Raw genomic sequence first — 22,888 nt, 5'->3', positions numbered from 1 at the left:
AATTGAAGTTAAATCAAGTTAAGTTAAATCAATGAGTGGAAAGAGGAGGAGGTCTCATTGAATAGTTATTTCAGTAAGACTTTCCAATAAGGGTTCACTCATTTTCCATTGCCGGTAATTAAGATTTGTTTACGCAGTAATAAGAATTAACTAACCGTTAAGTAGCATTTAACTGATGGTCAAGTTGTCATTTACTAATGGTGTTCATGTTAGCAAAGCTTATGGTGTTCATGTTAACAAAGCTTATGGTGTTCATGTTAACAAAGCTTATGGTGTTCATGTTAACAAAGCTTATGGTGTTCATGTTAACCAACCAGGTATTCATTATTTCAGCGTCAGGGTTAACCCTTACCCTAATCCACTCATTACTGCTAATTAATGGTTCATTCATGTACCGTTATTATAAAGTGTTATTCTGTACCGTGACTGTAACCTAGTTAGGTCCCCCCCCCCCCCCCCACACATACACACACACACACACAGTGATCCTCGCACCTGTTGAAACATTGCTCACATTTTGATGATGACAATGCTGTGCACATACTGTGTCTGTGATGTAAGTGATCAACTGGGAACTTTAGTGTGTCAGTTGCGAACTACATCAGAGTGGTGGTGTGCGTAGGCCTAATCTTCAAACAGTAAGTGTTATAAACCAGTCAATAAGTTTGTTTGTGTGTCAGAGACAAACAGATAATAAAGAGAGAGAGAGAGAGAGAGAGAGAGAGAGAGAGAGAGAGAGAGAGAGAGAGAGGGGGTAGACACTTTTGCTTTTGAGCAGCAGGTTTGCAGAGGTCAGGATTTGTCCTCGGTTGCCTAAATATATCGTCTTGCACATGCGAGCGGAGGGGCCGTTACCATTCCTGATCCGTCATTCAGTATGGAACCAAAACGGATAGAAGGGGCTCTACACAGTGACAAACACACTCCGTGAAGTGGATGTAGAAGAGGGAAGGTATCGTGCTGCTTTCTGTATATTCGGAATTTTTTAAAGACAACTTAAAACGGCATTTCTTGTAGGATACAGGTAGGACGTCAATCACTGCCAATATCCCAGACATCTGCCTAGCACTTGAGGTAGAGCCATATTGCGGTAGACGGTCAAAGGTTCTGGTGGTCGCAGACGGCGAGAATCATGTCTTCTTGCGTGGGGGTGAAGCCGCGCTGCGGGGGTAACCCGTACAAAGCCGTGCGTGTGGACCCCAACAGCGACTACATCACGCCCGGGACGCTGGACCTGGAGCAGATGTTTTGGGCGGGCGCTGGAGCCCAGTACACACACGTCAACGAAGTTTGGCCCGGTATCTACATAGGAGATGAGTGAGTAGGCCTACATGAACACGCACTGATTGCGGCTCCTATCCGAGGCATCAATGCGACCCCACATCATCCGCAAAGTACCTGATGCATCTTTGAGCAACTCCTGCCTGCTTAATAAGGATAATGAATAATCTGTTATTTCAGTTCATGAAGGAAAGTCTCTCTGTCCGCAGGAAAACAGCCTTGGAGCGAGCTGCTCTGAAGAGCATGGGCATCACGCACATCCTGAACGCAGCGGAAGGCAAGTGGAACAATGTATCGACCGGCGCCGACTACTACCGAGACGACATGGACATCCAATACTACGGGGTGGATGCCGACGACAAGCCCACCTTCAACATCGCCCAGTTCTTCTGTCCTGCCAGCCTCTTCATCCACGGCGCTGTTCAGGATCCACAGAGTAGGCCTACGTGAACCGATGCGTTATGCCTTCAGGAAATAGGCGAATTATTTTGTTACCTCTTTTTAAATCTCTTAATAGATCTGTTGATTGATAGATAAAATGTACATCACTGGGCCCTTTTCTATCCATCTTTATGGGTTCCATTATTGTTTTGGCCACCCATACCTGGTTATTTATGTTACTCTAGTGATTGAGCGAGACCCAAAGCTATGTAGGCCTACCTTGAATGCACATACATTGCCTACGTAAAGCAAATTGAAGCTGATTGTGTGTGTGTGTGTGTTCGCTGGGGGGCCCTAGGCAAGGTGCTGGTCCATTGTGTAATGGGGCGGAGTCGGTCAGCATCGTTGGTCCTGGCGTACCTGATGATGGAGCAAGGCCTGAGCGTGGTGGGTGCCATTGAGCACGTGCGCCAGCGGCGTTGCATTCTGCCCAATCACGGCTTCCTGAGGCAGCTGAGAGCGCTGGACATTGCCTTGCAGTTGGAGAGGCTCAGTGAAAAGAAGACGCCAGACCGATAACTTTCCATGGGTTTAATATTGTCGACACCATTTCCAACTGCAGGGACAATTTGTTTGCATGTCGTTGGATTTCTTTCTCCACCAAAGCTTGATGCCCACAGAAGTTACGTCCTTAAATAATTAGATTCAATTGAACCTGACCAGAAAAAAAAACCTCATGATCCAACAGAAATGTGATTTTTTTAAGTTTAGGATTTTAACAGCCTACCATTTAAAAACTGCAGAAACAAATTTAACAAAATGTGATTTCTAAAAAATAAAAAAAATGATCAGTTTGACCAACTACTTATTCTTATCGTAAATAAGCTTTCTTTGTCAGTTTAAGAAAATACCGTAACATAGTTAGCATTTAACAAAATAAAAGACCTTCCATTCCGGGTATTTTGAGGCCATGTAGACAAACGAGTCACACTCGCAGGTTTTTCAGTCTTTTAAGGCAGAAGAAAAAAAGGCTATCAAGGAGAGATGGGCCCAGCTCTCTTGCACTGTGCTGAGCAAAGATGGCGAGTAACTTCCATGTAGTTAAACAAGAGTGTGGACATCGTGCCTCTGCAAACTTAAGTAAAAAAAAAAAAAGGAATTAAAAAAAGGCATCCGAATCGACAGAGGCTTCTTCTCCGTACGAAGAGTTGAGGAAAATTAAATCGTACAGACCAACCCTCTGAAACGGAACGTAGGACAAAGCCAAACACAATCAAAGCAGCTCATTGGTCTGCAGGGAACAAGTGTGCAAAGCTTAACTCGCACACCTTTGAGTACAAATATAGTCATACAAATTGAAACGTGTGCTTTAGAAAAAGGGAACCAATTTGGCATCCCACTGGTCGATTAAAACCTGAGTAACAAGGTTCACCAGTCATGAAAAAAAATGGTAGCCCGTGTCATTCCTGTAGAGCTCAATACTGTATGCATAACATCACAATGTTATAATTAAGGTCATCACCCCCTCATGGAATTACTCTGCTGTCACAGAAAGCCCAAGGGGAACGGCTTGAATGCAACTGTGCACGATAAACACAGTGGCTGGCAGTGTCGGAGCCTCGTAATACTATCCAAAAACTCACTTATCGTCTCAACAAAATATATACGATATGAACAAATTAATGCCATTTTTCACTGAGATTCAATATGTCCAGCAATGGTTTTACAGCCTGCAAGGTTCCCCATATTTCTGTTTTGGTGCAACCTCTGCAGCAGACCATCTCCCTGAACTGCTGGTGTAACAACTCAAAGTGGCCCCTAGCAGACGTAACGGGTATAGCATGGATAAGACGGGTACTTCAACATGCAGTTCACACACACACACACACACACACACACACACACAGGGGGACGGATTGCTGTTGGTTGGATGATGGCGGAGGTTTAACACAGGCCCTGAACCACATGAGGTCAGGTTTGTAAGAGGGTTGCTTGAGGCGCACTGGGAACACGAGTGATACGACAGTGATGGACGGACGGACGCACGGACCCTCAGTGGAATTCTGGCTTCTCTGGGAAGGTGCAGCCAGAGCGTCTGATGACCACGTTGGCCGAATAGTGGCCCGCCTCCACGCTCCTCTCCAGGGGTTTCTCCTGCACCAGCTGGGACAAGAACCCTGGTGGAGGCCGAAGGTGGTCAGGTGGGTTTGACACAAACACACACGCACACACACCTACACAAACGCAGAGACAAACACTTACCGCCAACAAAGGCATCACCAGCGCCGTTTGTGTCAACGATATCCTTGGGGTCGATCTTCAGCACGGGGAATGTATCTATCTTGTTGTCGCCTAGATAGAAAAAAATAAAGCATTAGCGTAGATCGAAACAACGCGAGAACTGCAGGACAAAACCAAAGGCAAAAGAAAGGGGGGGGGGGGGGGGGGGTAACGAGAAGTATTTCTCACTTTGAGCCACGATGGTGTGCTCCTTCCCCTGGGTAAAGACCACCACTCTGGGCCGCTTGGTGTTCTCTTTGGGCAGAGCCTGGGCCTTCTTGGCTAGCTCCTCGACGTCCTCAGTCTACGACCGAAACACAAAGGCCCCAGCAGTCAGTAAACAGAAACATTAAGGTATTCACCAGCAGTCAGTAAACAGAAACATTAAGGTAAGCACCACCAGTCAGTAAACAGAAACATTAAGGTAAGCACCACCAGTCAGTAAACAGAAACATTAAGGTAAGCACCACCAGTCAGTAAACAGAAACATTAAGGTAAGCACAATCAGTCGGTAAACAGAAACATTAAGGTAACCACCGCCAGTCAGTAAACAGAAACATTAAGGTAAGCACCACCAGTCAGTAAACAGAAACATTAAGGTAAGAACCACCAGTCAGTAAACAGAAACATTAAGGTAAGCAACATCAGTCTTTTAACAACCGAAACTAGAAGGTAAGCGCCAGCAGTAGCTAATGAACGACAGCACAGTGTGGATGCCATTTTGACCTTGGGTGTCTTGAAAGGCGCCTCTAAATTAAATGTATTATTTAAGGTTTGATCGAGACCACTGATTCACTCACCTCGAATTCTTGCGCTTTGCCAAACTCAGCAGCCTCCTGAAAATGAACACAGCAGTAATATGAAATCAAGACGATCCAGTGTTTGTCTGATTCATACAGTTAACCGTTTAGTCCTATCTTTTTTCTTTATTGATATCAAAAATAAGCTTATCAGTCTCAAATAATTGCCTTTTTTTATTGCCGTTGCAAACTGCTTTTAGTCACCCCGTTATCAATTCGAACACATCGAATATTATCATCATTACTATCAACTACCAAAGGACCAGTTTGGCGTGCAGACGTGGTGGCGTGGGCCGCCCTGGCGTACCGTCTCGTTCCCGAACAGAACGTCCACGTAGGGCATGACCTGCATGAGGCCGTCCTTGAAGAACTGGGAGATGAAGGGAGCGGCGAGGTTCAGGCAGAACACCTTGTTGTTCTCGGCCGCGTGCTTGGCCACCTTCAGGATGGACTCCAGGGAGACCGTCAGGAAGAAACCCTGGGGGGGGGAACCATGGAGCTGTGATTGGACGTTTCACCAGGGTAGAGGACGTCATTTTGTCCCGTCGGTTTCCTCACATTTTCTTTATTGCATCCCTTCCATAGGTATGATGCAGTGGATAATATTGGTTAAAGGATTATCTATTTTCAATCTGCCCTTCTGAATTCCAGAGTCCTTTTTGCATGTCGTGGCTCCCTTTCCATAAACCATAACCATATGGTTCCTGGTATTAAAATGTTTCCCGTATGTCTTTTTTTCGTTAGAGCATAGTCATTGCAGCCCTACTTACAGCAATGTAGTAGACTTTAGCTTTCTCTACTAGCGCCCAGTTCTCCTCCAGGTCCAGATGCTTGTCCTTCTTGTAGGCATTAGCCGCCGCGAGGTTAGCAACCAGGGACCTGAGAGAGTGAGAGTGAGGGTGAAAGACGGAGGGGGGGGGGGGGGAGATAGAGCAAGAGACACAAATGGAGAGTAAGCGACGTGCGAAGAACAGATGTCATGCTGAATGGTCAATAGGTGCAGTGTTCATAATTCAGTGACATCTAGAGGGACGGACCCGGCAGAAATGGAACATCATGTTAATAAGTGTTCTAATTGCTGCATAATCGAAGGAAAATATAAAAAGACGTGTTTTCATATTAACTAGGTTGCCATCTGCAACCTCACCGCTAGAAGTCACCGAATCACACACACACACACACACACACACACACACACACACACACACACACACACACACACACACTGCAGCTCCAAGAGTCCTGATTGGAAGCGGAGTAACGGGACACGGGGACATTAGCCTGGTGTTAACAGCGGCGGGGGACAGCATGTGCCGGGGGTTATTTCGGGTCTAACCTTTTATCCCCGGTGATGCACACAGCGCAGGTGCCGGTGGGCTCCTCCTCCTGCTCGTAGTAGTGGGCGTCCACCTGTCCCTCCAGCGCCTTCTTCTTCAGGATATCCCCGAACTTGTCCTTGCCGATGCAGCCGAAGAACGTGCCCACCTTGTCGGGCTTCTGGATCATCCACTGGGGGGCAGCAGCGAGCGACAGGATCTCAGTACGGTAGAACAGTATGAAGCTGTATGGCTAGGCCTCTAGAAGCCCACCCCCTGCCTCCAGTAAGTGGAGTTCCCACTTAGGGCAGCAGTCCATCATTTACATTAAAAACATTTCCCGCCATTTTTTAACGAAACACAAGCCGGCCTTGCGTTTTATCTTCATCGTCGTTATCTCCCAGTAAATTAAACTCCCAGATGGCAAGAATTTGTGGCAGGAAATATCAACCATATTTTGGGAAGTAGGCACGGCCAACCATAGCCGTTTCCAGTTTACCTCCGACTGACGCGGTAGTTAAAGCAGTCCGTTTTCACGGTCTAAAAGCACCCCTTTACCCCTTGGCTACAGCTATGGGAGGGTACGTGTCAGTCAACCCGGTGGGGCAGGTGGGGTGGTGTGCGACGCCCACCTGGGCCACTCGGATGGAGTTCTGGGTGGCGCCCCCGGCGTGGTACTCCGCCGGGAATTTGCCGATGAGCTCCTCGAACCTGGAGACAGAGGAGGGGCAGAGTGAGGAGGAGGAGGAGGAGGAGGGGCAGAGTGAGGAGGAGGAGGAGGAGGGGCAGAGTGAAGAGGAGGAGGAGGAGGAGGAGGAGGAGGGGCAGAGTGAGGAGGAGGAGGAGGAGGAGGAGGGGCAGAGTGAGGAGGAGGAGGAGGAGGAGGAGGAGGAGGAGGGGCAGAGTGAGGAGGAGGAGGAGGAGGAGGAGGAGGAGGAGGAGGAGGGGCAGAGTGAGGAGGAGGAGGAGGAGGAGGGGCAGAGTGAGGAGGAGGAGCAGAGTGAGGAGGAGGAGGAGGAGGGGCAGAGTGAGGAGGAGGAGGAGGAGGAGCAGAGTGAGGAGGAGGAGGAGGAGGAGGGGCAGAGTGAGGAGGAGGAGGAGGAGGGGCAGAGTGAGGAGGAGGAGGAGCAGAGTGAGGAGGAGGAGGAGGAGGGGCAGAGTGAGGAGGAGGAGGAGGAGGGGCAGAGTGAGGAGGAGGAGGAGGAGGGGCAGAGTGAAGAGGAGGAGGAGGAGGAGGAGGAGGAGGAGGAGGGGCAGAGTGAGGAGGAGGAGGAGGAGGAGGAGGAGGCCAGGACACGGCCACAGGAGCACCCTCTACAACGCTTTACAGACACTCGTTGGACCACCCCTGCTGCCTGTCACGTTAAAGTCCTGACTCTACAGCAGCATTGGCAGATCAACTATTCCATGAATAGCTTACGTCTAGATTACCCGTAAAAATATCCATATTTAGAAAGAGGGCTTTGGTGTGGTCCGTCTCTCACGCTGAACTTCTACTGGTGCCGACTCGTGTGCTCGGGGTCTGTGGGAGCACTGTGCGTCTGGATGAGGGGGGGAAGCGAAACCAGCGGCCCTACTGCTGTTAAGGTCATGAGACTGAGGCCGAGGTTGCCGAGATGAGACATCTGGGACTGACCGGCCGCCGCGAGGGAGGAGGGGGGAGTGATCTCCTGAGAACCGACGCCATTGGTCGCATTGCTCCCCTCGGCGTTTGCAGTACAGTGGACCGAGATTTTGGTAGATTATGTTTTTTATCATTTTGAATTATCTTTGGTCACTACAGGGAGGGATACCGCACCAACTTTGGATGATGCAGCCGTCTTGTGATAGTTTCAGCCCTTAAGGCTTTCAGGGGCCAAGAGCCTTTTCAGTTGATTATATAAATTATCTGTTCTTCCGAGGACTAATGGTACCCTTAATACTCTGTGAAACCAGCTTTACAGGGGAATTACATTCAATAAAGCAGATACATTACCCTAATTTACTATGAGAAACATGCAGGGGCATGGCCATGGGAGACAAGGACTAGCTTAATCATATACTATACACACTGACAGAGAAGCATAGTTTGTTCAACAAATAGACAACATGTGAAAATGACGTGTGCGACCATATGCGTGGATAGCACACACGCACACACACACACCAGCTCCGCTATCTTCTGGTAAATATTTGTTCTCTGACCTAAAACTTCTCTCCAGTCACAGGAGGCATTTGGGGATTCCAATTCTGCGATTGGCTGAACGGCCTCTCGGGCCCGGTCTCACATTCCCTTTGGGACCATCTATTGGCTGTCGTCATCTCACCGAGCTCGAACGTGATTAGTTCTGGAGCTTGCCTGTTTTGTCTAGCCTATTCCAGAATGAAGTGGATTAAACCAAGGACCAAGCGCCTCCCTTTGACAGACTTTTCTTTCCCCTTACCACTTTGCTTGACAAACAACGTGTTCATTTACAGTTGGCTATTCCTTCATGTGCCATTCTTTGTTTCATTTAGTGTTCAGGCAAAGATCTAATCTTTAAGAGTACTTTTAAGAGTACTGTTTCTTACTTCTTTAAGATACAGGGAAGTTACATAAAATCCAGGGTAGTTTAATGTAATAGAGGAGATACTAACAGCGCTTTGTGGCTCTCGTCTGCCAGGATTGCGTTGTTGGGCTTCAGTCCAAACCTGTAGAGGGCAGAACATAAAGATCAGTTTACGATCACAGACCATACACATCATCTTACAGAACCTACGGGATGAAATATTAGGGGGACACACACACACACACACACACACACACACACACACACACACACACACACACACACACACACACACACACACACACACACACACACACACACACACACACACACGTAAGTCTAGCGTTATCCTCATGCGAGAGTGAATTAGAACTGGTCAAGGAGGGAGGAGAGGGGGCGAGTTTGAGGCTAATCCAGGCATTTACACAACGGGTTGGAATTGGACTCTGAGCGTAAACCTGCAGGAACCCTTTGCACCCGTCAACTCCTGTCTAGCCAGGGGCCGGAGAAAACCAGAACGGGCCTACCCCAACCGGCGTGGATTGCCCTCACATCACCCAAAATTTAAATATAGAGAAGAAACCCAACCCAATTCCAACATGAGAATTCTACAGCATCAGGCCCCCGGTCACTTTGACATAACCAGCCGTTGCTTAAAATAAATGGTATAAAAAACTAATTTAATGCAAAAACTCTCAAACACTTTGTTCCAGATGACAAATGTTGGTTGTTGCCCCAGGTTTCAACTAAATTGAGCATCTCTTATAAAACAGAGGCTTTCTTTCTGGGGATGAACCAAATCCATGCCACTGCACTTAGGAGAGCAGTCATTAGATGAGGATTCCAAGATGCGTTAAGTCAACGGTAAGGCGATGTCTTACAGTGCATGCACACATGGACCTGTCTCACAACCCAATGATAAAACAGTGTGGATGATCAGAGGGAATGGACACACACACACACACACACACACACACACACACACACACACACACACACACACACACACACACACACACACACACACACACACACACACACACACACACACACACACACACACACACACACACACACACACACACACCTAAACAAATAATTTCTGCAACAGAGCCTGGCTCAACATTGGCCATAAGAGTCGCTCTCTCTATTGCCTCAACACATGGGACCACGTTCCGGTGTGTAACTCACTTGTCCAGAAAGTCCTTGTCCACCTCGGCTGAGATGTCCAGGAGGGGGTTTCCCATCCCGAACAGAGAGTTGGGGCTAGAAACACACAAAGAAAGAAAGACATTTGTAAAAACGAATATATATATAAAAAATGACAGCAGCAGTCTACGGTTGCATCAACATAGAAAAGTTTTAACAGGAGGATGGCATAATATGTACACGTCTTGTTTGATTCATACATTACTAAATTTGCATTTACATCATACAGCATTACACCATTATACACTTGCAAGTTGCACTACATTTTTGTTCCTGCCCTCAGATCCGGTTACAGGGTGATATGACGCACAAATTCATGATGACATAAGAAAAAAACCTTTCAAAGACTGCATTTGCCCTCAGGCAAAACCAACCAGAGCTCGTAATGAGAGGTCTGCTTGTTCCATTACAGTATGCAAAGAACTGAGCGTGTATGAACGGGAACGGAAACAACTCATTCAAATATAAGAGAGGGTACATTCATATTTCCCCTATGAGTGGAACAAAATAATGAGCTTAAAAAGAAAAGAACCACACCACACCCTGTTTACGTCAAGAGTGTAAACATGAAACGTGTAATGCAAAGAAATGAATCCCTGAATATACTCTTGTTCTCTCATTTGGGTTAAACCCATTGAGGCAAAACCAACCATATGCACATGCTTGGCACATGATGTGCTCAACCAACACTCAAACATAGGATAGGTTTGTTCTGCTCAAGTCAATTTTGACACAACACATACAAAGCATGCAATGCAGTTCCATATGGATTCATTGATGCAATTGGTACTGGAAAACAAAAACGTTATAATATTGATATAGACCAGGTAACTCTTGTCAATTTCAGCATAATAAACAACCACCACGTCTCTGATGCCACACCCTGGTTATCCATGTATACAGAAAATGGTTCCAATCGTGCTTTTCTTAGCCTTTTTATGAAGTCATCACTGAGCTTGTCCAAGTAATAACACCGGCAGGGGCGAGATGTTACTACGCCTTCAGCCGCTGCACATCCATCTCGAAAGACAAATGTTTCCACTTATCAAATCAACCCCCAATTTGCAGGGGAGAGCTTACCTTGGAGCTGACATGGTGTCCCTATTTCTAAAATATCTGACGCTGACAGACTTGTGGAGCGGCACAAATTCTGAGACCAAAAGAGCTGGGAACACAAAAAACTCCTAATTTCATCTCTGCGTGCCGCTCGGATCGACATGTGTCTACACGAAGAAGCCCCGCCCCCGCACCAATCGGAGCTGAAGGAGGAGCGACAAAATCATACCACTGCCTGATAGTTGTGTACTAATTTATTAAATCGATCGTCAATATAAAAAATCCATGCGGTTGAATCGTTCTTAAACAATCTAATGACATGGCGATTCACGTCTAGCTGATGACATTGGGGCATGCTTATGTTACATGTATGAACGTTACAGTAAACTCCAACGTTATTCTTCACCGATACACAGATAATGTCGAAGAATGAACAACCAAATTGGTCGACTGTCCCATCGGACTGGCAATAATGTGAAAGAGTCCAGTCATGCATTGAGTCGTTCAAACAGGACGGGAGCGCGCACCACTGCGCGGTAACTACACATGTGTTGACCTTCAGCGTACACGCTTTTACAAATCAATGCGACTACGGTAAACATTGCTTGAAAGGTCATTTTGAAGACACGACGACGATTCAATGTCTCCCATAACTAACTTTAGCGACTCCTGCACAACACAAGCCACGTGGGAGCTCCACAAACGCCCCGGCTGCAGACTGCGTGCAATTCCCCACTAAGTGACTCGTTCACTAGCATCACAAAAAGAGCTACTCCTAACTTGGTAGGCGATCGCTATATAAATAGTGATTTACGTGCGAGTGCAATACAACACACACAAAACACAAAGCAACCAAGGGAAGGCTTCGTTCCCTGAAATGTTTATTAGTATCACCTTAGTTCGGTCGGAGAGTCTGGCTTCTTCTCTTCTGAGAGTCTTTGTTTCTTTGGAGGAGTGACTTCTACCTTCTCTTTCTCCTCCGAATGTCTCTGTTTCCTTGACTTTGGGGCCATTCTTGATGGTTACTCTGCGTTTCGATTAGCTTGTAGGAAATGAATAACGATCCCGATCGACAGATAACGGACACGCGCCTTCTCTGTGGAACCGGTGTTGAGGTGGCCACGGTATTGCCCGATCTAAAGTAAACCGCTCGCTGTTCGTCCATTATTTTGTGTTCATTCCAATCAATATGAATTGCTGTATTAAAGCATGGTTAATGTATGTAATTAAAAAAAAAGTGTATAATTTAAAATTGAGTTGATGTATTGCTCATGTTGTTTTAGCTTGCCTAATAGTTCAGGCTTCTCCGTGGCCACTATGAATGGTCAGTTGAAAAAGTGCCACATTGCCATAACATCGTTCATCGACTCCTGCAGGTATAACTTTATGCATTTGTTATGCCAAGTTGTAATAAGTCAACTATCTTCCAGTGACGTTCTTTGGTTATTGAATGTTTTTGTCCTCATTCCGGTTGTGGACCGAAAGTCGGATGTATTTCTCGTTGTTGACTAATAGTTCCCAGCTGTCTAACTTACCTGCGTTTTCAGTTTCATATTTTGAAGTTGCAACTCGTCAGACTGGCTTTTTACTTTATGTTTTGAATGCATGAATGCATCGTACATCTTTAATGCAGTAGTAAACGATTGGTGATTTCAATGTGCTTGTGACATTTCTTCTTCTATAACTTGTATATCCGCTTCCTCATCTCCTCTTCCCTCTCTCCCTCTCTATGTGACAGCAGTCACAACCTTGACAGCCTCCCCATTGTTGCAGTTGAAATGATCCACAGCCTGTTTCTGATTAACCACTCGGGAGATATATTCCTGGAGAAGCACTGGAAGAGCGTCATCGGCCGCAGTGTTTGCGACTACTTCTTCGAAGCGAAGGAGAAGGCTGCAGAGCCAGAGGATGTTCCCCCCGTGCTTCAGACCCCGCACCACTACCTTATCAGCATCTACCGCGACAGGCTCTTCTTCCTGTCGGTCATCCAGACAGAGGCCCCCCCGCTATTCGTGATCGAGTTCCTGCACAGAGTGGTCGAGACGTTTCAGGTCAGCCCAAGCTTATTGTGTGTCTCACTCTGTGTTTTTGCCATAGGGATGAAATTATATTGCGTTGACTGATAATATTTGCCAAGTTGGTGTGTGTTGATGTGACACCTACTTTCACTGCTGAGTGTTTCTATCCTTACTGGGTTTCTACATTGTTCAATGTAGAAACCCAGTAAGCTGCAAGATACCCAGACACTACTTGCCCATTAATGGCTTGTCTAAATTCACAGTGAGACACTTTATATAAAAGCATCTGCTGATGTGAATGTCTGCTCTACTCTATATGATTACTATATGTCATATACATAAACTATTCTCTTCAGTTTATGCTCTCTCTCTACAATACATAAACCATCCTTACTATGTGCTATTTCATATAATTATTTTATTTTCCCAGGATTATTTTGGGGAATGCTCGGAGACGGTGATTAAGGACAACGTGGTGACGGTTTACGAGCTGTTGGAGGAGATGCTGGACAACGGTTTCCCTCTGGCCACAGAGTCCAACATCCTGAAGGAGATGATCCGGCCTCCCACCATCTTGAGAACCATGGTCAACACCCTCACAGGTCCACAGAACGTCACCACAGCCCACACATCATCCAGCGTTCTCCGCAATGACTGTTCTTTTGTTTTCTGCGATTCTACGCTAAATGCTTTTATTTGTTTAACTCCAGGAACTAGTAATTTTGAAGAAAGGCTACCATCGGGTCAGTTGTCCACCATCCCGTGGAGGCGATCTGGTGTAAAATACACCAATAATGAGGCTTATTTCGACGTGATAGAAGAGATCGACGCCATAGTGGACAAATCAGGTAGGAAATAGCTTCCTCATTGGGTACAGTAATGGTGTGGCAGTTCCTTGCGAAGCAGAGCACTCAACCCTCCTCTGTTCAGTTCAAGCCAGGGCTAATCGGTAACCCAAAGGGCTGCTAGATAACAGAGCATGAGGAGGCAGAGCAAATAGATAAGAAACAAACGCAAGTGTTTTACCTTTACAATCACACAGTGAGCACAGCTTATGGTCCGGTTTAAATTGAAAAAGCAGGGTTGTTCTTTAATATGCTGTGGTCACCAATTTTCTTACTTTTGATGTATTTCTATTTCTATGCATAATATATACTTTTATAAAAAAAATATATGTTAATTATCTTGTGTGCCTGTGATTGGTCCACAGGTACGACGGTGTGTGCTGAGATACAGGGTGTAATTGAAGCCTGCGTCAAGCTCACTGGGATGCCTGATCTGACTCTCTCTTTTATGGTGGGTTCCCCTTCTCCTCTCATTCTAGATATTAGTTTATCGTCGAATGACTTTCCTTCCAACCTGCTAACCTGACATACCAGCTGGGTCGCTATACAGAACATTATGGGACGTCTTCTTTGGCACTGTTTGGAAAGGGGCCGGCACTTTCTAAAAATACTTGGCAGGGTATTATTGGATGAACCACGTGTCGATCGCAGTAGATCACGTAGTTCCTCATAGGACGCTGGGATTGTCCGAACCACTGTGTTTCGGGCCCAAGGGCTGGTCTCAAAGCCTGGCCGGATGGATCCTCGTGTGATCCTGATCCTCTCTAATCCAGTCGGCTCACGCGGTGACTGCGCTGTAACTGTCTCTCCCGCCGGGCTCCGTCTCGCCCTGCAGAATCCCCGTCTCCTGGACGACGTGAGTTTCCACCCGTGTGTGAGATTCAAGCGCTGGGAGGCGGAGCGAGTGCTCTCCTTCATCCCCCCCGATGGAAACTTCACACTCATGTCCTACCACGTCAACGCCCAGAAGTAAGCACCCCCCCACCCCCCACCCCACCCCCATACGTAGCCCTCTCTTACAGGCGCATTCAGGGAAGGAGTCCATTATCACTGCTTTATTATGCCAGTCACTAAGCCCTGCTGTGCCAATGATACCTAGAGGAGTTAGGGCTGGGTGATTAATCCGATTTTGATCGCGATTTCGATTTTAGCATCAAACGGTCACAAAATGAACGTAATCAAGTTTTTTTCGATTTTTATTTTTATTTTCTTCTGAATATTTTTTTTTTACGGTTTTATAGAAAGGGCAGAAAAGCTGGATCCATATCTGTATATCATTTTAGATTGGAACATTTTCTTTTTTTAGGCGAAATTTCAAAGTTCTCATTCACAAAGATTTTATTGGGATAGACATGCTGAATAAATACAACATAATTGTTTGAATAATCGTGATTTCAATATTGACCAAAATATTCGTGATTATGATTTTTCCCATAATCGAGCAGCCCTAAGAGGTGTTGGGACTCTTATATCTGTGGACCCTGTGCTCTGCCCCCCAGCCTCGTGGCCATCCCCGTGTACGTGAAGCAGAACATCAGCTTCTTCGAGAGTGGCTCCGGGGGCCGCCTGGACCTGACGGCGGGCCCCAAGCAGACCATGGGGAAGACGGTGGAGGGCTTGGTGATCACCATCCACATGCCCAAAGCCGTGCTCAGTGCCAGCCTCACAGCCACGCAGGGCAGCTACACCTACGACCCCGCCACCAAGGTAACCACTGTACAAATTCGTAAAATCTACGATTTTCTTTAATCGATTTTAATATATATATTTTTTCTATAAATGACAAAAAAAAAAAAAAATATATAATTTGGATTTTAATTTAAAGATTAACAATGATTAACAAAGGCAAAATTTGGTTGCCACAGACTTTTGGCAAACTCTAAACACTCACTTCTTTCTGCGCATTCTACCAGGTTGACGTTTGAATCTTTTTTCTTATTCTTAGACCGTCAATTCGAATAACGATAAATCGATTAATACCAGCTCTAGTGTTGCCTTTCGATTCTGGGGAGCCAAGATTCGATTCAATAAATTGATTCTCGATTCCAGATTAAAAATAGATTCTCGCTTCAATTCAAAGGGGTGCTGATTTTTTTAATCTAATCCTGTTGGAAGTGGGCTAAGAAAAGCGGTTTAGTAAATGTTTACAATCCCAGCAGAGTACAGTGTTTATAAGATGACTTATTTTTACCCTTTAGTAATGTTACCGATAACCTGTTAAGGCGTGTCTGTGTGGTGGTGGGGGTAGGTGCTGGTGTGGAACATTGGGAGGTTGAACCCCCAGAAGCTTCCTAACCTGCGGGGCAGCCTCAGTCTGCAGGCCGGAGCCCCCAAACCAGAGGACAACCCCTCCATCAACATCGCCCTCAAAATTCAACAGCTGGCCATATCGGGTACTCTTACTTTGAAATAACCTTTCCTTTTACCCTGCCGGCATGATCCAGGTTTTAGGTAATCGCTCCCCCATTTCAAAGTTTCTGACCATCTTTTTTGGGGTTCAAAGTTGACCTTAGTTAAGTTTAGTCACTATTTAAGTGTACTACTTACTTTGAATCCCTGGTAACGCCCTCAGACTTTGCATGTCTGAGGCACCGTCCACGCGGGTCCAAAAGCTGGTTCCATCAGAGCTGAACCCACGGCACAGATTTGTTCCCAAACTCGTCGAGGCCCCCCAAACGTTGCATCAACAGTTAGGCCGGTGTGGAGCCGCCTCAAGAACAATAGGGGGGTCAGAGACAGGGCGCTGGCAGGGAGGGGGTAAGGGCAGGCAAAAGGTGCCATCGTATAAGCTGCTTGGTAAATGAACACCGGGGGGGTCAGAGACAGGGCGCTGGCAGGGAGGGGGTAAGGGCAGGCAAAAGGTGCCATCGTATAAGCTGCTTGGTAAATGAACACCGGGGGGGTCAGAGACAGGCCTCAGGCAGGGAGGGGGGTGAAAACGGAATGAGGTGAAACCTTATTTACTGTTTAGGAATGAATACATTGCATCAACCTTTAAAATATACTTGCAAGAAAAACCTGCTCTATTCAGAAAAAAATATGTAGTTTATATTATAGCTTTGACATTTAATTTGAATAAGAACAATGAGTAATCAACATCTAATTTTGATAAAATATAAAATAAATATGTCCAGGCATTTGCACTTTGTGTATTAAAAGTTCTTGATCCTGTCAAACTGCAATGCATTTGTCTCAATGCAACTTATTCCTTGAACTGGACCTACTGAACTTGAATAACCGCTACGTGCAAGAAAACCCGTCAGTCGTTGACACCCAGAAGGGATGGCATCAAGGATATAATTAAAGCTCATTGTCTTACTCTGTGTGGTATAGTTTGACAGCAGAACAGATATTGTTTCACACAACATACTGTAGATATTATCTTAATTCATTCATACACCGTTTTTGCATTGGGTTTGAATGTGTGGACTTTGTCCACTCAAATGGCTCATTGTTTCCCCTGCTTATCTGACCTCTTTTGTTGCAGGGCTAAAGGTGAACCGACTGGACATGTATGGAGAGAAGTACAAGCCTTTTAAAGGAGTCAAATATGTCACAAAAGCTGGAAAATTCCAAGTAAGGACCTGAGCATCAACTGGCTGATGTGACGACAGCCAACAACCCAATGTGCCAAAAATGGGGAACTGAAACTTTCCCACGCTCCAAGTTTCAGTTAGTTCTACAAGCCTTCTGTATCCTAGCTCACTGTTATTAATGAAAGACTTTGTTGTCCAAAGTTAACTTATATGTTCATAGTGTTGCAGAGAATCGAATGATACTTCTAACCTTTTAAAGGGAAGCCTTAATAATTGTGGGAAAATACTTGTATGCTCTTTTTTGTCTGTGCATTATCTTGACCAGATAATAGGTATTTTGAGAGCTTTGTGACTAGTTTATTTTTCTTCATGTTATAGTTTATTTATCCCCATTTTATATGCTCTAAGGGTAAACACTAAGCTTTAAAAGACTTGTGCAGCGGCCTGCCTGCGTGGCCATTTCACACTTCAGCACATAAAGCATGAAATCAGTGTCAATGTTTGCAGACCTTGTTACCTTTTGCAGCTGAACACAATCAGTTTTATACAGTAGCTATTTTTCTAGAATCCAAGCGGCCAACGTTCCCTTGTTTACCGTGTGAGTGCAGGTATTTCAGCCCAGAAATGTTGGCTTTGCGGTTTCACAGGAATGTCTGTTTGCCATAGAGAGCGCCCTGGTCCACCTTGGCGACCTGGGGAACTGTTATGTATTATATGTAGGACCTAACCTCGTCACTCTGACTACAACTACACGCACCAGTAGTGGACTTCACACAGGAACGAGAAGTGGAGAGGATGGGAGTTTTTAATCCCGAATCACTGAAGAAGGTTTCAGTCCCTACCGTGGTGTGGAGCCGGGGTGCGTTTCTGCTCTGTTGTAGAGAGTTGAGGATGCTCAGGAGGCCATCTCACCTTACTTTTATAAATCAATACTCTCGAAATGCAGCCTTATTCAACACCGCTTTTGCACAATCACTTATTGGGGAGGGTGGGCACAAGGAATGTCCTCTGTTTATCAACAAATTAAGATATTTTATAAGAAAAACCCATGTTTTATGTGTGCGTATTTACTGCAATGCCCATAAAGTGTACTTTAATATCCGATAACATTGTTAGCATAATGTGTCAAATAAAGAGGCTATCAAGTCCAACAGTATTTGTATTTTTATTATCCGAAGGCACAGATGTGTGGACAGCGCTACGAGAATCAGACATCCAAGGTTGGAGGATTTCAGTGACGCAACGTTAGCGATTGCTGCATCCTTATAGGCCAACGTGTAATTAACGTAAATCCTTTTCTTAAGCCACAGTCCACCTTTTAATACTGCCTGTTGAGTAAAGTTTATAAGGACACACGTATTTATACTTTTCTCTGACAGTTGTTCTTAAACTGCCGATGTAAAAAAAGAAATACCACCACGTGGTTGAAGCAATGCTAAAATAGATATTAAAAAATAACAAATTGATTGGTTATTATCATCTTGAACATGTCAGGGAAAAATATTTTCTTTTGCAGTTGCCTGAGGCAAATCCAAATTGAACACTTGCATGAATATACCAGTTAGCAACATGAACATATTTGAAGGTTATAAAACCATTGCGGTCATCTGGAAAAAGCACAACCAAATGATTGTTGGGAACATTCAGACATTGATGTCCAGGTTCTCACTCATACGTCTCTAGAACGGGCTTCTCACAAATGAGAAAGCTAAATCATGAAAATGTTAAGGGAAAAGGTGGTATGAAAGTAAAGCACAAAAATATTGAAGTTGATGTGTTAGAGAGCTCCCAGTAAGAAGGCAGGAGACTTTAAGAATGGAAATAACTGCCAGGGTATTTATCTTTTATTCGTAGAATATGTCAGTAATAAGATGTGATTTTATTGCTAGGTTAAAAAATCACTCGATCAGCAGTGATCACACACATTTCGATGTCTTTTCATTTATGCTACGAGCTTGTTGAAATGGTACACATTGCGACTATAACTTTAGAAAAGTAACATTACTTCTAAGTCAAATGTCTTTTATTTGACCTATGTTCATATTAACAGTTGTTGTCCTGGTTATAAACTGTGTTGATGAAATGAAAAACCCTCAGGCAATGTTGAACCATAAGGAACTAACTACTGAACAACGTTGGCTAATGCTGCTGTTGAGTTAGCAACCCCAAAAAAGTAAAAATGTCCACTTCTCAGCAATATGACCTTTTAAATAGGTTTCATGAACCCATAAATGGTGAAAATAAATAAACAAAAGCATTGCATGGCAAAGTGCAATTCAGTTGATAGGTCATATTTCACCTCTCGGATGGATCTTCAGTTAAGAGCAGTATAACGATTCAACGTAAACATAAGGACCGAAATACAATCAGCCAGGTATGCACAAGATCAAAGCACTAAACTCCCAGCAAAGGATGTTAACAAAATAAATCCCTATTAAATATATACAGTACACCATAATAAACCGATGACATTCAACGAAAAGTAAACATTCTTTCTCAGTGAATATTATATTTCATAATTCTCCTTTAAAAGTAGAAAAAACGTTTCATGCAAAAAATATATACCTGGGATTTGGATAAACTCTTGTAACCCAACATACCAAAAATATATATAAAAAAACTGTCAAATATTAACCTATGGATTTCCATAGCTACAGACGAAAGAGCCCGGGAACAGAGTAGGACTAACTGACAGTAGGCCAAGTACCAAAAGATAACACACAAACAAACAGCACACACGCACACACACACGCACGCACGCACGCACACACCTGCGCACGCACGCACACACCTGCGCACGCACGCACACACACACACACACACACACACACACACACACACACACACACACACACACACACACACACACACACACACACACACACACACACACACACACACACACACACACACACACACACACACAAACTGAAGTAAAGGACGGACTGAAAGCTGCACCTCGCAGGCTTCCTCTTCACAAAGAGGAGCGCTATCATTCTTCCTTTGTGTGCGTGTGATCATTTGTACAAAGGATCTGCGGTGTGCTCTTATATGTGACCTGAACTCCCTGGGTTCTGGCGGTTGCTGGGCGGGTTCGGGGTTCACTGGTACCAGGGGGTCTTGCGGACCCAGCGCAGGGTGCATCCCGAGTCGGTCCTGATCTTGATGGACGCTGCCTCGGCTTCTCTCACCGTCTCCTTCACGGACTGCATCAGGTTCTGGGCGTTGTGCACCAGCATGTCTGTGGCCTGGACGGGACGGGACGGGGGGGAGATAGGAACATCAACACAAGAACCATGGGTCGACCTGACCCAGGGTTTCCAAGCCTTGGGGTTGAGAGTGGCCTGACATGCATACGGGGGTCGTGGATGATGGCTGATTTATAAGTCAGAGATATTGAGTTGCACACTTTATTTGATGTGCCCTTAAATATTTACAGATTATAAATCAATCTTCCTTTAATACGGTTTGAAAGATCCTATAAGGGCCGCCAATATACAAACACTATTTTTTAACCACAAGCAAACAATCACTAATCACTTAAAACTATACTTTCAACGATGTGTGTAGCAGCAGATTCAAGTTGGGGTCACAGGAATGTGCTGAACTTAAAATGGGTTTGAGCCCCGAAGAGGTCTGGGACAACTGCGCCCACCCACGACAACAAGGGAGAAACGACACAAGGCTAACGGCGTACCTGCTCTGACTCGTCTTCGCTGATGTTGGTGCGCCCCAGCATGGTGGCTTTGACCGTGGAGAGGATCTTCAGCTGAGTACTGATGGTGGGGATGCGTTCGCACACCTGGGGGGGACAAATGAACGCGGGTTGACCGTCGGCGAATGATTTGACTTTCGTTAGCACAGAAAACATGCATAGCTAATGCCGCCGGTACGGTGGAACTATGACGATGTTGGATCAACTGAAGCTGGTCTATATTGACCCCTCAGAAACCTGCCGAACAGGGAAAGTGTTCAAATTGTCTTCCAGAGTAATAGGGAGTAAGACGTCAGCTGAACACTTATGCAAGACCAACTGTAGGATTGAAACCAGCAACCTGAAACCAGTTGGTGGACGAACTGTTCTACCACACTACTGTGTCTTTGAATCTATGTATGTTCGATGTGTGTGTGTGTGTGTGTGTGTGTGTGTGTGTGTGTGCGTGTGTGTATGTGTGTGTCTTCACTTGTGGGCGGGCACATGTATGTGTGTGCGTGTCTGTCTGTCTGTCTGTCTGTCTGTCTGTCTGTCTGTCTGTCTGTCTGTCTGTCTGTCTGTGTCTACACTTCTGTGTGGGTGCATGCATGTGCACCTGTGCGTGTGTGTCTGCATATGTGCATGTGTGCATGTTCCTGCCTGCCCATGTGTCTGCGTGCGTGCGCGCGCCTGTGCTCGTTACCTGCAGCAGGTTGGTTCTGATGCGCCGGTCCGTGCACTGCTTGGCCACCTCTTTGGCCAGCCGGGTCACTTCGTCCGAGGCCTTGGCGATGTCCTTGGCGCACTGGATCAGCGCCCGCTTGTTCCCGCTGCCGCCGCGCACCAGACGGGACATCTCGGCCATGAGCAGGGCCATGCGCTTGGCCGCCGCGATGATGTCGTTGCCCTGGGTTACAAGGGGGGAAGGGGTGCGGGGCAGCACGGACGGGACAGAGTGAACAAGAGGCCGGACGCGGTCTTCGTGGTGTTTTTTCCGGACGCGGCCGGCGTTATGGTTTTAAATGCCGAAGGGCGGACAGTTTTGAGGATGATGTTGTGAACAACATGTTTTCCAACAGTCATCGCAAACCTTTGATCAGGACGATGGAGAATCAAACATTTGAGGACACGCCCCCACTGTGCCTTCGTAGCAGTTTGCAGAGCGGTTAGATTCGGATATCTCAGTGCAAAACTGCCATGGTGACGCCACGTCGCATGCGATGTGAAAAACAAGCGTCCATCGACCGTGACGGGTGCAGGTTATGTCGGGTGCCTCCGGTGACCGGACTATCCCCGTCGTCCTTTTGAAACGGCAGCGTCCACAGCGGCGTGGGAACCTCTCATGTGCATAGCCAACGGTTAACAGTGAATCAGGTGCAACAGGCAAAGTAAGCAATCCTCCATCTGATTGAAACCTACAACGAAGACACCGGCACAACCGCGGGCTAACCACCGTGGGTTGACCGTGCGGCGCGTTGCCAAAATGAATCAACAGTGAATAATAAATAAAACAAACGGTAGCACCTTCAGCCACAGATGGTGGAGGGTCGCTAAGGCGACGATGCCAGAGCTTATTGTTGTTCCCGCGGGAACGAGTGCAGTGATGGGGCCAGCCGGTGATCATCATCATCATCCTACGTTCCTTGGAAGAACACTCCTTGGAGCTGCGGTCGTGGTGCGGCGTGTGTCTCTCTGGGTGCATGCAATGTTAAGGTGCATGCAAGCATATCTTCACACGCATGAGTATCTGCTTGGTTTGTGTGTGTGTGTGTGTGTGTCTGTGTGTGCTTAGGTGTGAGTGTGTTTGTGCTTAGGTGTGAGTGTGCGTGTGTGTGTGTGTGTGTGTGTGTGTGTAACAACGTGTGTAACTGCTCTTATGTGTGTGTGTGTGTGTGCTTAACTGTGTTTGTGTAACTGGGTGTATGTGACTGTGTGCTTAGCTGT

General features: G+C 46.0%; 4 protein-coding genes across 7 annotated transcripts in view; 2 read left to right on the top strand and 2 right to left on the bottom strand.

Annotated features, from left to right (window-relative positions):
• The window catches only part of LOC132473607 (dual specificity phosphatase 29-like), a 5,007-nt gene extending 1,720 nt beyond the window's left edge, over positions 1–3,287 (top strand). Inside the window, exons 4-6 of the mRNA XM_060073812.1 lie at positions 1,079–1,317; positions 1,491–1,717; positions 2,021–3,287. Coding sequence (XP_059929795.1) covers positions 1,079–1,317; positions 1,491–1,717; positions 2,021–2,241 — 687 coding nt within the window. The 3' untranslated portion in view covers positions 2,242–3,287. The remainder of the gene's footprint in view (positions 1–1,078; positions 1,318–1,490; positions 1,718–2,020) is intronic.
• adka (adenosine kinase a) lies at positions 2,239–12,005 on the bottom strand. 2 transcript variants are annotated; one of them, XM_060072513.1, is made up of 11 exons: positions 11,746–12,005; positions 9,778–9,852; positions 8,675–8,728; positions 6,691–6,769; positions 6,079–6,251; positions 5,513–5,621; positions 5,050–5,220; positions 4,743–4,778; positions 4,132–4,246; positions 3,925–4,014; positions 2,239–3,839 (listed from the first exon to the last, which is right to left on the bottom strand). In XM_060072513.1, the coding sequence occupies exons 1-11, from the start codon at positions 11,862–11,864 to the stop codon at positions 3,715–3,717; spliced, it is 1,146 nt and encodes a 381-aa protein (XP_059928496.1). In that variant the 5' UTR covers positions 11,865–12,005; the 3' UTR covers positions 2,239–3,714. The 2 variants fall into 2 exon arrangements, with proteins under 2 accessions (XP_059928496.1, XP_059928497.1); XM_060072514.1 differs by lacking the exon at positions 11,746–12,005 and adding an exon at positions 10,876–11,040.
• Positions 11,614–18,401, top strand: ap3m1 (adaptor related protein complex 3 subunit mu 1). Of its 3 annotated transcripts, none has more exons than XM_060072509.1 (9): positions 11,614–11,634; positions 12,590–12,902; positions 13,300–13,471; positions 13,580–13,717; positions 14,080–14,165; positions 14,550–14,683; positions 15,214–15,421; positions 15,963–16,107; positions 17,202–18,401. In XM_060072509.1, exons 2-9 carry the CDS (start codon positions 12,630–12,632, stop codon positions 17,300–17,302), a joined length of 1,257 nt encoding a protein of 418 aa, XP_059928492.1. In that variant the 5' UTR covers positions 11,614–11,634; positions 12,590–12,629; the 3' UTR covers positions 17,303–18,401. The 3 variants fall into 3 exon arrangements, with proteins under 3 accessions (XP_059928492.1, XP_059928490.1, XP_059928491.1); XM_060072507.1 differs by lacking the exon at positions 11,614–11,634 and adding an exon at positions 12,094–12,227; XM_060072508.1 differs by lacking the exon at positions 11,614–11,634 and adding an exon at positions 12,154–12,227 and having other exon boundaries at positions 12,593–12,902.
• Positions 18,397–22,888, bottom strand: part of LOC132473606 (vinculin-like) — a 30,587-nt gene continuing 26,095 nt past the window's right edge. The window contains exons 22-24 of the mRNA XM_060073811.1: positions 21,648–21,851; positions 20,948–21,052; positions 18,397–20,498 (exon numbers count right to left, since the gene is read on the bottom strand). Of these exons, the coding sequence (XP_059929794.1) occupies positions 20,352–20,498; positions 20,948–21,052; positions 21,648–21,851 (456 nt within the window). The 3' untranslated portion in view covers positions 18,397–20,351. The remainder of the gene's footprint in view (positions 20,499–20,947; positions 21,053–21,647; positions 21,852–22,888) is intronic.

Source organism: Gadus macrocephalus, chromosome 15 (assembly GCF_031168955.1).
Source record: "Gadus macrocephalus chromosome 15, ASM3116895v1".
In the NCBI taxonomy this organism is placed as follows: domain Eukaryota; kingdom Metazoa; phylum Chordata; class Actinopteri; order Gadiformes; family Gadidae; genus Gadus; species Gadus macrocephalus.
The sequence above is the reverse complement of the archived record's forward strand: the minus strand, read 5'-3'. Positions and strand labels throughout refer to the sequence as shown.